Source organism: Sebastes umbrosus, chromosome 23 (genome assembly GCF_015220745.1).
Source record: "Sebastes umbrosus isolate fSebUmb1 chromosome 23, fSebUmb1.pri, whole genome shotgun sequence".
Taxonomy (NCBI): Eukaryota; Metazoa; Chordata; class Actinopteri; order Perciformes; family Sebastidae; genus Sebastes; species Sebastes umbrosus.
In genome coordinates this window covers 5,937,905-5,954,669 of record NC_051291.1, presented here as the reverse complement: position 1 = coordinate 5,954,669, position 16,765 = coordinate 5,937,905, and the positions used below count along the sequence as shown (strand labels likewise).

Sequence of the window (16,765 nt, the reverse complement as noted above, 5' to 3'; positions counted from 1 at the left end):
TGTAACTCCGGTTAAAGATATAATAACACATCTCTCTCCCTCCCTCTATCTGTCTCAATAACTCTCTGTCCTCCGTCTTCCCCCCCTCCCCCCCCACCTCTCTGTCCAATGTAACAGAGTCGTGTTACACGGTTATCTGATGGTGAAGCAGAATTGCAGTTGCTGTCAGGACTGGAGCTCCGAGAGGAGACCAGTGACCCTGCAGTGCTTGGACCTCTCGACCAGACAATACCACTACAAGCACATCACCAGCTGTGAGTGCACAGCCTGTAGCATGTTTCCTACTGGAGAAATACTGTAATGACAGCACATACCAGAGCCAAGAATAACCTTTTTAGTAATGTATCCTTTAGATTTCCAAATCAAAATCTAATATATTCAAATTCAATGAATTATTAATTAAAACCCTGTTCTTTATTTATAGCAATCACTGAATCTCTCTATCAAATAAATCACTGACTAATTGCCAAAGTTTGTAGTATGCATCTTCTTCCAGTGCAGTATTGCAACTTAAATCTACTCTATTCACACTTTATCACCCTAAGTACCGATTGGCAGCCATACAGCCGCTTTGATCACTCCCATTTCTGCCAATAACGAGTCTTCCAGGACGTCAAAGGTTGTTTCACTGCAAAAAAAAAATCATAGTTTCTCAATAGTGGTATCAAGCCATGCTGTTAGATTTGATTTGCCCAGGCTTTTGAGATACTGAGATTTCTGCCTTCACCCCAACACAATGAAAGTAGAGGAACTGTTCTTGTGGTGCTCATAGCACTGAAAAAAGGTCGACAGCAAGCGTCTCTTTCCAGAATAAACATCATTGTTACTCTGAAATTTGTGTTTCACAAACTTTTTTTTCTGGGGAACTAATCTTTAAAAATGACAAACCATTGCGACTCGATTCTCAATAAGTCGTGAGAAGTGCGAATCTGTGCGTAAATAAACGTTTCTGTCCATTTTTACTGCCATTTCTGCATCACCTCATATTATCTTGAATAGGTAAACCTAGGTAAACATTTAAAAAGAGATATATGTTTGATAAATCACAACACGAACATTCAGGCTCATTCGTGTGGCTCAAGGGAGTACTGCAGATACATAGAAGAAATTCTGCAAATTTATTTGGCGACCCTAATAAAATCTCCTGCGACCCAGTCTTTGGGAATGATTGCTCTAAATAATCCCAAAACTTTGCTTCAAAGTTTGCTGTTTATCTCTGGAACTACTTCCTACAGAAGAAAAGTCCCTTTGAAAGCTATCTACAGTAACAGGAGCACTGTCATATGCTGTTAAGTTTATGTTTTAAATTCAAATATGCGTATGGCTATCACCAATAGTGTTTTTTGTAGTTTGGGTGAACTTGTCCTTAAAAGCTGAAATAGGCAAAATTGGAGCAAATATGATTAAAAAATGTTATTTTTATAATACAGTCGCTATATCGTGACAGTAGTACATGAAACAGGTAACCTGAAGAAAATCATGTTCCTCTGTGTCCTGTGGTGCTCCTAACGGCATCTGCAAGATTTCACGTACCGGAGAAAAACGAGCAGTAAGAGCTGATCTGAGGTCCGCTGTCCAGCTGCTGTCTATGAGAGCCGGCTGTCAATCACTCGCGAAATCCAACCAAACGGTCAAACGGCCTATTTCTCACCTCAAATGTTTTCAGAATCATCTTGTAGTGCACGGTTTAGCTGTAAAATTACAAAGTTTGTGACGCCGCCGCCATTGTGAAATCTGGCGAAGGAATGCTAAGTTTAAGCACAGCCAATAGGAACGCTCTCTCAATGAAATGACCTGTGATTGGTCAAAGTCTCCCGTCGGCTTAGACTTTTTAAAGCCTGAAAACAGAGCCATGAGGAGGTGGAGAAGTCTAGTTATCTCTCAGAACACTTGAATTACACTTTGTTGCACTGACATTACTGCTGCAACTGTAATGTCAGAAATGTTCTCCAAAAGTTCTCTGGTGTGTTGAATTTTAAATATGTAAGTATTTTCATTGAATGTGATGTGATCAGGTGACGTGATGTGCCATACTCAGCCACTTAGGACACAGAGAGAAAGCCATTGTTAGGGGCTATCAATAGGACAGGAAGACTTTGATCAGGCCTCGGAAAACACCCAGCCTTACAAAAGCTGAACCTCTCCAGGAGAGGAAAAGCATTTTAAGTCTTTGAAAAACAGCACACTAACAGAAACAGCAGGCTTGTAAAATAAGCTTTGGGCAGCTTCACGCTGCTGCTGTTTGTTGTGTGTACAAAAGGATGGATACTTGGAAGGCTTGTGATGTTCACAGAGGAGGATGTGCGAGTGTGCGCAGACTGAACGTGTGTGTGTGTGTGTGTGTTTGCGCTCGGTGAACCTCTGAACCTTCCGGTGCTGTTCAGACATACATCCAGCTGAACCTTACCCAGCCAGAGAGGTCACGTTTTGGGTTTGCGAGTGCGTGTCTGTGTCTGTGTGCATGAGTGCTAAAGGGGCTGGAGAGCTTTTTATTGACATGATCAACAAGTGCACATGAGTGACTGGGTTACTGATTACAGGTGATGTTATAGTTTGTCTGTGATAAGACTTTTGCTTTAAGCACAAAGTCCTGCCAGGTACAACAAGCCTTCAGCTATCACACCACATCCTTCCCATCCCTCATAGGACCACTGCTGCCTCTCAGGTAAATACTTTTTCTGCTTTTTCTTCTAATGCTGCACCGAGGTTTACATGTTACTGCTATTTTAGTGTAAATTACTGGTATATCGTCTGTATTGTGATCAGAAAACTGACTAACAACGTGAATTTGGTAACAAATTTCAAATCCTAAGCTTCTTCAAACTGTATTTTCCCAGCATGTATGACAGGTTGATGACTCAATTTTCTTATAAAATTACACTTCTAAGAAGGAATTCTAGTTTCTTTTTCAACTTTTGGACATTTTGAAGGAAATTATTTTGATAAAAATCACATGAAATAAACATAATTTCCCCCAAATTTCTGATGTGCTTCTAATCTTGCCGTCTTTCTGCAGGTCCTTTGGTGGTGTGTTTTTTTCCTGCTTCCTTGCATCTGTTGAGCACACAGCAGCATCATGAGTGTAGAGTCCAAAAAAACACGTGAGGCTTGCTGCTCCAACCTCAAGGTCAGTGAAATGTCACCCTTTCATAGAATTACAAAGTGTTGGGGAATATCGCTCACTGTTTTAATGTACTGTACGTTCTTAATCATCAAATGTTTAGTTTAGTTCATTTATTATCTGTTCAAAATGTACCTTCAAGGGAGATTTGTCAAGTATTTAATACTCTTATCAACATGGGAGTGGACAAATCTGCTGCTTTATGCAAATGTATGTATATATTTATTATTGGAAATCAATTAACAACACAAAACAATGACAGAAACCCTCACAGGTACTGCATTTAGCATTAAAAAAATTGGCAAATTCAAGCCCAGCAGGCCACAACAGCTGTCAGTGTGTCAGTGTGCTGACTTGACTATGACTTGCCCCAAACTACATGTGTTTATCATAAAGTGGGCATGTCTGTAAAGGGGAGACTCATGGGTACCCATAGAACCCATTTTCATTCACATATCTTGAGGTCAGAGGTCAAGGGACCCCTTTGAAAATGGCCATGACAGTTTTTCCTCGCTAAAATTTAGCGTAAATTTGGGGCGTTATTTAGCCGACAAGCTAGTATGACGACGTGGTTGGTACCAATGGATTCCTTAGATTCTCTAGTTTCATTTGACACCAGTATCTATCTTCACTTTGGCTTTAAAACTGAGCCTGCTACAAAAGATTGGTTGCGTTAATGCGTTAAAGAAATTAGTGGCGTTAAAACAAATTTGCTTTATTATCACGTTAATAATAATAAGCCATTACTTCTGAAATAGTGACAAGCCAAAGTGCACCTACCCTTTTTGCATTAATTATTTTGTACACTTCTCGTTAAATGTATACACTAAAAATGAAAGAAAAGAAAATATATGTATTTGTTTTGCATTTGTTCTAACCTAGTTTTTGTTAACATGCTAATTCCTCTTAGTTCATGATGACTAACTCTAAATTGGAACCACTTATTTTTTTACTTTATTCATTAATTGTGTAGTTTTAAAGTCCACCAAATCTCTAAATTTGAAAAGTTTATAAATAATATGTTGGTTGGATGGTTCATGATAATCAGTTTACAGTTCTTATAGCTCGCCTCTGTATGGACCTGGGACAGTGCCAAGTTGTAAAATCTCATTGTATAACTGCTTTTTCTTCAACCTTATCTCCATGCGTTTGTCTCGGTATTCCATTTCTGTGTCAGTATTATCTGCGTCCGACAAATGCTGCACCTGATGAGGCAGTAAAAGGCAAAGCTTTAACAAAAAAAGCCTCGTTTTTTTTTTCTCTTGACCAGATAAAATCTGATACTTTGACACCAAATAAGACTTTGAGTCCACGAAAAGTGTGTTATTTCATGTTAATGAGTGTAAAGGGAGTGTTAATATGCAGGTTAACCACAGACAGAGAGATAGGGCTTATAGTTAGTGAAGTGCTTTTTAGCTTGCAGTGAGCTGTATTCATACCATGTAAGAGTTATTTTTTATTGGTTCACTTATATGATGGCACAGTTTATTACATGCTTTCTGATAACAGGCTGATTATAGAAGAAAATGGGACATTATCAGATCAGTAGCAATTTGATATTGGTTTATAATATTGATTTCTGGCGTGTTGAAGTCTGGAGGAAATTAAAATTTTGTTGACCTGTGGAGCTTTATCTGTTCTCTACACACATTCACAGAATAGTATATGACCTACAGCCCAGTGGGAATCCCTCCTAATATTAGCTATCTTTGTGGCAAACATATAACGCAAGCAGGATTTAATAGTAAATCAAACAAACTCTAAAAAGGACTCAAATTAGGTCCCAAAGATTTAAGATTTCACTAAACGTTTAATCTCCAAGAACCCAAACTTTGTATCAATTTAATTTGACAAAATGATGTGACAACTTGCTTTGTCTATCACAAACATGATGTGGGGGGAAAAACAAACAAGTTTACATTAGATTAGATTTAAACTAATCTAATCTCAATGAAAGTAAATCCAATCAGTGTTGAAAGCAGGTCTGTAAATGTGTGTTTGTGTGTGTGTGAGCTTAATCCATTATGGGAGGAGTCTAAGTATTAAACACAGTCATTCACCCTTTCCCTTAACATCTGTGCAAGGTGCAATTACATCCTTTTATTCTTTTGTATTGGAATAAGCCTCATTCAAACACCTTTCATTGCAAAAGAAAAGTAGATTAATCCTCTCACACGGAAGTCTTTGAGGAGAGATTATTACCGAGGTAATCACTTTACAACAACACTCAGTTTCACCATTTAAAGATATTCTGAGAATCAGTCTGAGCGGTAACGAAACCTAATGAAATCAACAGTTTCATCCAACATGCTTGTTGTTTTGTGTGTGTTTCCAGCTCTTCCTGGCCTCTCTGGCATTTGTATACTTCTCAAAAGCCTTCGGTGGAGCCTACATGAAGAGCTCCATCACCCAGATCGAGAGGCGCTTTGATATCCCCAGCTCCCTCATAGGGGTCATAGATGGCAGCTTCGAAATGGGTATGTGCAGCTTTTTTTTTCATTTTAAAGGTACAGTGTGTAGGGTTTGGTTGCAGATATCATCCCTCCACTCACTCCTCCCTTTCCCAAGACTGCGGTAACGTGAGTGCAAAACCGTGGCGTTCGCCTCGCTCAGCGATACATCCTTACCATAATAACACTACTTTAGGAGCAACGGAAGTTAGATGGCGGCTGGCGGTACCACGGTTTTGCACTCTATGGTTCAAGTTACCACAGTTTCACAAGTGTGTCGTAGAACTATGGTGGCCTTCAGGTCATGTAAAAAGGCAAAAGGCGGACTCCGTGAAGAGGACCCGCTCCCTATGTAGATATGAAGGGCTCATTCTAAGATAACGAAAACACAAAAATTCTTAGTTTCAGGTGATTATACACTAATGAAAACATAGTTATGAATATTATATTCCATTTCTGCTAATAGATCCCCCGAAATATTACACACTGTTCCTTTAAAAAAGTCTTTATGCTAAGCTCTGCTAAACACCTACAGTCTCTATCTTCACATTCAGCATACAGACATGAGAGTGGTATCGATCTAATCGTGCAACTCTCTGCAAGAAAAGTGAATGTTTTCCAAAATGTCAAACTATTCCTTTAAGCAAATAATTCATTCATTCATTCAGTTATTTTGTGATTCCTCTCTCTCCCCAGGTAACCTGTTGGTAATAGCCTTTGTGAGCTACTTTGGTGCGAAGCTCCATCGTCCCAGGCTGATTGGTATTGGCTGTGTGATCATGGCATTTGGAAGTTTCCTCATAGCCCTGCCTCACTTCTTCCAGGGACTGTTAGTACACCCTTTTACTTTATCTTCTTAATATTCAAATGTTGTAATACTGTAACTGCCCTGCAGTAATGATAACACATCATTAATTACAATCAAATGATATGGCTCTTGGAGGCAGAGCTGCTTTGGAAGCAGAGACAATTGAACAACAATGAGAGAGAACTACTGTTATTTAAGATACAATAATATCAGAATTAACCTAATTTTACTTATTCTAATGTGCATTAGGTGGGAATAGTCTGTTTGGGGTCTCAGGGTCCCTACCCAAGCTGTGTATGTAGCCCGCCGCCTTCAAGTTCAGTGCACACAGCAAACTTTCCAGTACTATACGTGGAAATAGGACTACCAGGACACACGTTTTCTGTGTGTAAATTAATCTAAAGTATTAAAACTACATTTTGACACAAGGCAGGGTCAGAAGATTAGGAAATAACACATGACCCGGCTTAGTTAATCTTGTTCATATCAGGCAGGGCAAATTCCTTGACAAACTTACAGTTAATTAAATTTGAAAAAATCAACAGACACACAGTAACTTTTAAGGCTTGTGTGGCCCCTGGGAGTCTGGAGCTCCGAGGCAGGTACCTGCTTTGCCTGTTTGGTAATCCAGCATTGAATGTGCATCTCACTGGCTATTTTTGATAAGGAGATTTTAAGATTTAAAGACTCATACAGTATGTTTGCTCTGACTGAGTGACAGGTGCTGCTTACCCCAACTAAGCCCCAGTAGAGTGCTGCAGGATGGTAAACCCAACACTGGACATCTTCTAAAAGACACTAAAGTTGTTACATGAAAACATTTTTTTAAAGAGGAGCTATTATGCTTTAGTGCTTTTTCCCTTTCCTTTAGTGTGTTATATAGTTTTTTTTATGCATGTAAAAGGTCTGCAGGGTTACAAAGCCAAAGTCCACGCCAAAGGGAGTTACTCTCCCCCGCAGATACTCTGCTCCTGAACTGCTTCTTAAACGCCTTGCTTGAAGTCCCGCCTTTTCTTCCGTAACGTGGTGATGTCACCAAGTAACACATTTGCACAATACCTGCTTAGCGACTAGTTTGGTACGCCCTCAAACAAAGCTAGTTAGAGCGGAGCTGGAGTGGAGTCCGAAGAGTTTGGTTAGGTTTACCAATCACAACAGAGTGGGACAGCTGACCAATCAGAGAAGACTAGGCTTTTATTTTGAAGGGGGAAGCCAGTATCTGAAAAATAAAGTGTTTTTTTTTTAACATTAAAGCATGTAAACATGTTCTAGTTCTCAATACAGAACCCGTCTGCCTCAAAGAATTTTTAAAATATAATACAATCTATAACAATTTGCATATGTATGAGCAAACTGGGTATGCACACCACATGTTACATATAAACACTACTGTAATGCTTTCACTGAACATTTTTGTAGTTAATTTATATGCCCTGTAATTTTCAGAAAATCATTCAATCAAGACATAAATGAAAGAAACAATAATATAATAATAATAATAATAATTCTCAATATTTTCCAGGTATAAATATGAGACCAGTATGTCTCACAGTACATCTGTGAACAGCACTGAGAGCGTCCTGCCCTGTCTGTCCAACCACAGCCTGACCAAAGCAGACAAGATGCCTGATTTAGCGTCCATAACAGGTATAAACAGATACGATACCTTTTTCAATATCAATGTCCAGTTTCATTTCAAATTCTGAGCCCAGTTTTCCTCCTCCATCAGCATGTGAAAAGGCAGCTGGCTCGTCCCTGTGGATCTACGTATTCTTGGGAAACATGCTGCGTGGAATCGGAGAGACTCCCATCATGCCTCTGGGTGTGTCCTACCTGGATGACTTCTCCAGAGAAGAGAACACTCCTTTCTATTTGGGTTAGTTCATGTTTTTTACCTCCTACTGTGCTAGTTTTTATGACATTTTTACACACTTTACAGCTGTGTTAGTTTCTACTCTTGGTCACACCTAGCCTGCTTACAAACTCTCCCGCTCTTGGTGTTTTGTTGCTTTTCTGTGTGCCCATCCTGTGTAATGATTAATATGACAGTATTAGAGTGCATAACCTTTCTGTCTCTGTTTCTCCATTCCCCCAGCCTGCATCCATACAGTGGGAATCTTAGGACCTATGTTTGGATTCATGCTCGGGTCCTACCTTGCCAAGATCTACGTGGACATTGGATCTGTTGATTTAGGTATGGAATCTCTCTCAATACAGTACTGTATGTGTGTTAATGTGGCACAACATGCAGACTGTGTTTTTGGTAGTTCTTACCCATTCAGTCTGTTACCCTTGATTGATTATACAAATATTGCGTAATTGGCTGCGTGCAGACCTATTACACATAACCCCTCTGGCATTAAAGCGCCCTTCAGCAAAACAGTTAACCCTACCTCCCTTTGAACCTACATGGCAAGGTCGTAATTAAAGAGAAAAACAGTTGAGTAATTACAAATCTTCCAGACACAATAGGTTACATCCTGTGGACATAGTAAGACTATTTCGGTGTTTACTGCATTGATTAGAGCTGTTGACATGTCCTCCTGCTATTGTCGAAGCTGTTAAGATGAAAACAGTCCTATAAACACTTCATAAATCTGACGTCTTTGCTCGTCTTTCCTCTCCCAGACGCCGTCACCATCAACTATAAGGACTCCCGCTGGGTGGGGGCCTGGTGGCTGGGCTTCATAGTGACCGGCACCCTGATCCTGCTGTCCAGCATCCCGTTCTGGTTCCTACCAAAGTCTTTGCCCAAGCAGGGGCAAGAGCAGAGCCAGAGTAAAAGCACAGAGCTCGCCACGGTGGCAGAGCAGGAGAATTTCATGCCGGACGAGAACCAGGATCACGAGGAGAAACCGGTTTCGTTCAAGGAGCTGGCTAAAGGTACCGTCCAAAGCTTTTGCATCAGCACGAGACGCTATAAAGCAAAACTGTGATTTGTTTTCTGCGGCCTCAGGTCATGTTGACATACACAACTCTGCATTTAACGGCGGGTCATCACATATGACTTGACAAAGAAAAAGCTTCTAAGATTTTAAACTCCAAGAAATGTATCTCTGTGCAAATAGTTTTTAGGGTTGATGTGTTTAATCATTAACCAGGTGTAGCCCAGACAAACCATCTGTAACCCTGAATCCAGGACTTACAGTGCCAAACCACCGCTGCAATCTGAACATGAGTTGAATGACACTTCAGGACAGAGAAACACGTGGAAACAGTTACCTAAGGGCTTAGTTATGCCATAACACATTACACAACAGGATATAACAGTGTTTAACTTTTGTACATTATTATTTGAAAGCGATATCACTGATATCACAGCTGCAAAAGAGAACTAAAAAACAAAACAAAAGAGTGATTATATACAGAAGAAGAAGATAGAGGTTATGTAATAATTCTCTTTAATGTGTGTAAAATGACAATATGCATAATATTCCATAGTGCCTTTTAATAAAAATACTTTAGTTTAATACTACAATCTCTCTTTGTGCTTTGTTCTTCACCAGATTTTGTTCCGTCTCTGAGGCGACTCTTCAAGAACAACATCTACACGCTGATGATCCTCACGTACCTGGTGGCCGTCAACGGCTTCATCGGCATGATCACCTTCAAGCCAAAGTTCTTGGAGCAAATCTACGGCCAATCGGCCTCCAAGGCCATTTTCCTCATAGGTACGCAGCAATAACTGACCCTCTTTCACTTTCGTCTTCACTGCACTTTTTGTGGCCCGAAGGCAACTGAAACAATGATGTTATTGAAGGGAAGCGTGATTGCGAGAGATAAAGTTGACTTGAGATGTAAGCACCAGGTAGCCCACTGTGGAAAGGAGAGCCTCCTTTTGTGTGTGTGTCTATAAAGTAGCGACCTGTGGTATGATTAGGTTTTATGACCAGCACGGCTAGCTGAAAGCGTTATTGTTGGGATGTTTATATTTATATATATATAAAGACATTGTTCCACAATCACCTGCTATTATGAAAATTGCAAATTCATACTATGTGGTGTACGTGGAAAGATTGGGGAGTAGCTAATTTTAAAAAAAAAAAGATTAAAAAAAATCTACATATTGAGTTAGATGTAACGCCTGAAATGTGTTGCAAGTGAGAGTGCATAAGTAAGAAAATTAATGGATAAATGGTTGTAACAGATAGCTAAAAGTAAATGATTAAAAAACATAGCAAGGAGTAATTAATAAAGTTAAAATAGTTGAAAATAATAAATTAGCTAAAAATATTGAATAAATTAAATTGGTTAAAATTGATAGCTAAAAGTAATGAATAAATAGTTGAAACAATTAACTAAAAGTAATGGATAAATAGTTGAAATTGATAGCTAAAAGTAAGGAGTAAAATAGTTCACTAAAAGTATTGAATAAATGGTTAAAATAGTTACCTAAAAGTAATAAGTAAAATAGTTGAAATAGTTAGCTAAAAGTAATTAGTAATAGTTTAAATAGCATATAATTATTGGTGTTAAATAATTTAAAATTATTTCAAATGAACACATTGAAACATGCCAGGTGGTGTTGGTGAAGGGTTAATTGAGTTCATCTGTTAGGACGGGGACCGAAGCTAAAATAACTGTTCAATATCCAAAGCCCATCCATGACTCTATCTCACAGTCCTCTTTATATTTGTTATTCTCGTCAACATGCTTATGTGTTACCCAATGTTTAGGACACATTGTTTTTATTACATTATGCCATAACATTGTGATCAGTAGACGTTTTCATTTCATAGTATTTCCAGTGTTATTGATCATCCATCCATCCATCCATCCAGGTGTACTGAACCTGCCAGCGGTAGCTTTGGGCATCATCACCGGAGGTTTTATACTGAAGCGTTTCAAGCTGGGTATCATCGGAGCGGCCAGGGTGTCAATAGCTGCCTCCGTCGGGTCCTTATGTCTGCTCTTCATTCAGGTCTTCATCAACTGTGACAAGGCAGAGGTGGCGGGTCTGACCGTCTCATATCAGGGGTGAGTGGCCAAAGTTTGCATGAGTTAAGAATGATCTCCATGGAAACTCAGTTAAGCCTTACTGGACCAATATCCCCCAACTCATGCATCTCTGTTCATGTCTGTGTGCACCAGGACTCCTCAGCTGTCCTACAACCAACAGACCTTGTTGTCACAGTGCAACATGGACTGCTCCTGCTCAATGAAGCAATGGGACCCAGTATGCGCCTACAACGGCATAACGTACGCCTCGCCCTGCCTGGCTGGCTGCCAGACCACCACCGGCAAAGGCAAGGACATTGTAAGACAGCAACTTATATTTCCTCATGCAAATAGATAAGACTGGTAGATTAAAGGTAATCAAAGGTAATTCTTCACATCTCTTGTCTTCTGGTTTCTTTAGATGTTTCATAACTGCTCCTGCGCTGGGGAGATGACGACTCCAGGCATGAACATGTCCGCAGTGCTGGGCCAGTGTCCCAGGAAGAGCAACTGTGATCGCATATTCAAAATCTACATGGGTTTGTCCGCCTTGGGGTCGTTCATTTCTGCCTGCGGGGGCACGCCGGGATACATCGTACTGCTCAGGTCAGAGACACTAAAGCTAAAAGAGCTCAGCTCACATCTTAAATGGTTGCGTATAATGATGCCTTGCAGTGTCTTATTGATTTCTGGCATATGTACTGATTTTGTGTGACACTACTGTAGGTAATATTGCATCTTAAAATGCTGATATCAAGGTCTGATGTGATGATGTTTGGGCTGATCCTTCAGGTCCATACAGCCAGATCTGAAGGCACTGGCTTTGGGTATGCAGACACTGATAGTAAGAACTCTGGGTGAGTATCGAAACTACATGTTGGTTTTGTAAAATAATTATGTTACAATATAATAATTATGTTAATTATATACTGTATAATAATTATGTTACTGACATCACATGTGACCTTGTGTGTTTTCAGGTGGGATACCTCCTCCTATATATTTCGGAGCATTGATTGACCGAACCTGTTTGAAGTGGGGAACCAAGCAGTGTGGAGGCCGTGGAGCATGTAGACTCTATGATGCTGATGCATTCAGGTACGGTAAAACCAGACTCTTATTTTAGAGATGGAGAAGATGTGTGTTAATCGTGTAAATCATTTGGATTTCTACACTTTTTACACCATTTTCGCTTTTGTGTTCATAATTCCAAATGAAGGCACCTAAAGAAGCAAAAAATTAATAACTAAATAAACTTAAAGGTATAATGTAACCATTTTTGGTTGCTGTTGGTAAACACACTGCATTCAAAGTTGGCCCGTCCTCCTCAGCTCAACGAGCAATTTAAAAAGAGAGAGCAGCGATGGTGTAGCGAGCTACAGAGTGAATGAAGATAGGGAGCGACGTTAGCGAGAACAAAGCTATTAATCAGAAAAATAAAATTTTGTTTTCTGCTTGTTTCACAACGGTTACGTTCTAAAACACAAATATACACAACCACAACTCCAAACACCTTCACAGATCCCTGCAGGAAGGTGCCGCTTTGCCAGATTTTTGAATGAGTGCGGGGAGGAACAGGGTGAACTCACAGCGATGTAACAATCTGTTCTCATCTGTGACATAGGGTCGCTTTGTATCTGACAGAGCTAAAAGGGGCCTTGAACGAGCGGAACACGCTGTTATTAGCTTGGGGTTACCTCCCCAAGTGAGACCGAAAGGCTGTTTGCAGAAGAGTCCCGAACACAGCAAAATAAGTAAAGAGAAAATACAGGCAGAGGGCAAGGTCTCTGCAGATACAGACACACTTCTAGTGGGTCATAAGTCATAAGTGGTGATTGAGAGGGATTATTTTTGTATCAGTCTAAACATTGTTTTTTAGGAATTTTTGCATATTATATCTTTAACCCGTTCCAATATACTTTACTTTCAGAATGACGTTCTTGGGGTTGATTACCGGACTCTACTGCCTATCCAACATACTCTGGGGAGGCCTCTATTTCAGAATTGTCAAGAGACATAAGAAGTTAGCGCTGAGGAATCAGGCCAAAGAAAACGGACTGGAGGGTAACGCGGCGGGCAACGGACACGCCAACATCAGCATCACCAAAAACAAAGAAGACGCGGACAATGAGAGCACTATTTAAGGAGTTTGAGGAAGCTCAGCACCGTTTTATAACGCAGGTGAACGACACATATTTTCCATTGCCTAAAGTGCTGCATCCATAGTGGACCAAATGTGGTAATGGTACAGTGTCAGCACTCTTTGGTCTTCGAACAGCACAACTCTTTTTTTACACAGATTTTGTGCCGAAAACATGAGCTGCTGTTTGTTCACTTCAAAGGTCAAAGACCCCGACTAGAGCTTAGTTTTAATATGAACAACAATCAAATGGCATTAGACGATATGCAGTCCACATCTGCACAAAAACGCATAAAACTTAGAGGTCATTTTTTGCTCTACTTCAACAGTCAACAGTCAAGAAAACATAATGGGAACATATGCTGTTCACTTATGAGACATTTCAGTATGATGTTAGAGGACGTGAGCGTTTGACTTTTTAAGCTCGTGTTCACCATTTATACTTGAATAGGCCAGGTAATGATAGTAATGTCTCATCCCACAGCTTTACATTCAAAGTGATTTATGTATACAGTATATGTACAATATATAGTATGTACAGTGTATAGTTTTAAATACTACTTTAAGTGTTTGTGGTCTAAGATGTGGTAGCATAAGATGAAGTATTGTTCATGTTTTTTCAGTGATTGACGATGTTTTCTTTCATGTTTTTCTGAGAGTTTGTGAGATTATAAAGCTTACTTCATTGAACAGTATTGTTATGAGGACAGTGAGGGTGTTTTTAAGTAAAATGAGTTAACATTAATGTAGAGGTTCAACTTGTCCAGGAAATTATGCCATTTTTGTCAGGTCAGTTTTTCGGTTTGGCACCTTTTTTGGTAGTTTGCAGCTCCAAACAAACCTGCTTTCTCTGAGGCCAAATATGAATTAACTTACAGATATAGTTAACCATATTGGCCAAATTCGCTTTCTCGTCCAGGGTGGGATGAAAATATCACTATCACTCTCAAGTCTGTTAGATAAACATAGGAAGGCTGCAGGTTAGCTTAGCACAAAGACTGGACTCTGGACTCTGTCCAAAGGTAACAGAGTCTTCTAAAGCTCACTATTTATACCTTGTTTATTTAATATGTACGAAATACAAGTGTAAATACGACACATTGTGGTGCTTACGAGGGTTATGTGACTATTTCTTGGCCGGGGGCAGTGACCTCCTGGAGTCTTGTCAACACAGCACGTTTGCCTTGCAACCAGCAAAAACTATGTATTAAAGAAATGAGATATAATGTGTTAATTAATAAGTTTTAGTGGCATTGATATTTGGGCTTTGGATAGAGCCAGGCTAGCTGCAACCGCCTGTTCCCAGTCTTTGTGCTAAGCTAAGCAATCTGTCTTCTTGCAGTAGCTTTAAATTTAAAGTGCAGAAACGAGAGTGGTATCAATCGTCAATCGTTTTGGATAAAAGTTTTGGACACTGACAAAATCATAGCCTAAACATGGTCAAAGGGATCTCAGCCTGTTAACCTTTATTCAGCCTGTTAGCAAATGTGCCCCAGCGGCATTTAACATGTGGGGATATCTCACCTGTCTGACTTTACACACACTAACCCTTGTTACATCACATCATATTACGCAAACCGTAAAAGGTCATACAAGTTCATATAATCCTTTGACTCACTAGTGTCTGGAAAAGTTAGGTTTGGACGGTGGACTAAAAGTAGGTTGAAGTGTAACTCAAACTTGATCGTAACACTGTAGTTGTCGATGAAAATGTATCATCAGCTAGTATATACAGTATTATTGCTGTTAATTATGAGAAGTTATATATTGAGTTAGATGTTTTTTATTGTGTCCATATATTTTGTTTCATCATTTCTGCCTTTTATTTCTTTCTTTTTTTCCTTTTTTTACAATTTTGTTGATTGTCCTTGAAGCATATCTGTAAACTTAAAGACAGATTTTCACTATATGTTTTTAACCCTGAGTCTTAATTAATTTAGCATTTAAAGAGCCAGATATTACCCTCAGGAATTAGTCGATGTTGGACTTACATTAATTAGGTGTCCAGAAACACGACACCAAATGAATGTTGCTCCTCATCTGTTTGATGTGTTGCAGGTAACTAACAAGTTCTCCAATAGAGTGCTACATGAATGAGTCCTAAAACCCGGAAATGAGTTAGCAATTTAGCACTTCCGGTCTGAAACAAGCTTAAGAGATGTTAACGATTTGTTCTACGATATAAAACACGTCAGTAAATATCCCACTCATGAATTTTGAAGCCTTTGTGTCTTAAAAATTAAGAGTAAATGAGAATACTAAACGTCATCACGCCAACTCATCCACCTTTACAGCCTCGTTGTGTATACTTATAGCCTAATGTTAGCTTTTTACGATTGCATTTACACTTCAAAAATCAAAAAAAGTGGTGTTCATTTGTGAAGATTATCTTGCTGAACGTAACGTGTAAATATCATAAACGTCTGTTTGCCACAGAGCTTATTTTCTGCAATAATCCAAAACCCAATGGAAAAATCCCCATTGGCTTTTTGTTGAGGGAACCCACGACGATGCTAAATTCCTGGTTGGCCTACAAAAATACATCATCCCTGGAGCGCTCTATCAATTTAGAAGGTGACAATATTGTCAGTGTTGTGTTCACAGATTTGTTTCTGCTGCACACAAGTGGTAAAAAAAAATAGTTATTGCAGACTCCAAAATGAATCTAGCAGCTCTGTGAAGCTGTGCTTTGAGCTAAATGCAAAAGTCAACATGCTAACAATGACAATGCTATGAATGCAGATGTTTAACAGGTATAATGTTGAGATATTTCAACCCTAACCCTGGAGGAAACGTCAAGGGATCAACAATGTCAGAAGGATACATCATCTGGGAACCATGATTTTCTGCACCATATTTAATGGCTTCCATTAGATATTTCATTCTGGACCAAAGTGGACCGACTTATTGACAAACCAACATTTAGCCATGCTGCCATAGCGTAGAAAATATAATATATATAGCTTTAGATAACACAAGAGCATGAGCAGGGTCAATGACACCAACAACACAGGGGTCAGTGATCTTAATAATGGCTGTCTCCTGTTGTGCACCTGCTGACATGACAGTGACATGACATGACAATTCCTCTTCTAATATATATATATATTAATATATAAAATGTAGTTTGAACCTTAACATTATCTTTTACAGTCCACCAAGAGTGAAAAAGTAAATGATACCCGAGGACACTTTGGTTTATTCATTTTAAAACCCGTGTGCATCAACACATCACTCTGGATTGCTTAAAGTTGAAGGTTGTTTACACATTACATAACCTAGTCTATCAAACTTTGACTCCTCTGTGT

General features: G+C 39.4%; 2 protein-coding genes across 2 annotated transcripts in view; both read left to right on the top strand.

The window, feature by feature from the left end:
- The window catches only part of LOC119483158 (mucin-19-like), a 29,721-nt gene extending 28,891 nt beyond the window's left edge, over positions 1-830 (top strand). Inside the window, exon 47 of the mRNA XM_037761243.1 lies at positions 118-830. Within this exon, the coding sequence (XP_037617171.1) occupies positions 118-301 (184 nt within the window). The 3' untranslated portion in view covers positions 302-830. The remainder of the gene's footprint in view (positions 1-117) is intronic.
- A 1,509-nt stretch (positions 831-2,339) lies between these two features.
- On the top strand, positions 2,340-15,366 carry LOC119482767 (solute carrier organic anion transporter family member 1C1-like). Its single transcript, XM_037760618.1, has 15 exons — positions 2,340-2,665; positions 3,017-3,127; positions 5,457-5,598; positions 6,268-6,400; positions 7,902-8,026; positions 8,109-8,255; positions 8,475-8,573; positions 9,008-9,262; positions 9,886-10,050; positions 11,161-11,356; positions 11,471-11,636; positions 11,739-11,923; positions 12,110-12,174; positions 12,298-12,415; positions 13,248-15,366. Exons 2-15 carry the CDS (start codon positions 3,077-3,079, stop codon positions 13,459-13,461), a joined length of 2,061 nt encoding a protein of 686 aa, XP_037616546.1. The 5' UTR covers positions 2,340-2,665; positions 3,017-3,076; the 3' UTR covers positions 13,462-15,366.
- Positions 15,367-16,765: the final 1,399 nt, after the last annotated feature.

Coding starts and splice junctions, on each gene's coding strand:
- LOC119482767 (XM_037760618.1), top strand. CDS start 3,077: ATGAGTGTAGAGTCCAAAAAAACACGTGAGGCTTGCTGCTCCAACCTC. Junction 6,401..7,901: donor CCTCACTTCTTCCAGGGACT/GTTAGTACACCC, acceptor AATATTTTCCAG/GTATAAATATGAGACCAGTA. Junction 12,416..13,247: donor TATGATGCTGATGCATTCAG/GTACGGTAAAAC, acceptor CTTTACTTTCAG/AATGACGTTCTTGGGGTTGA.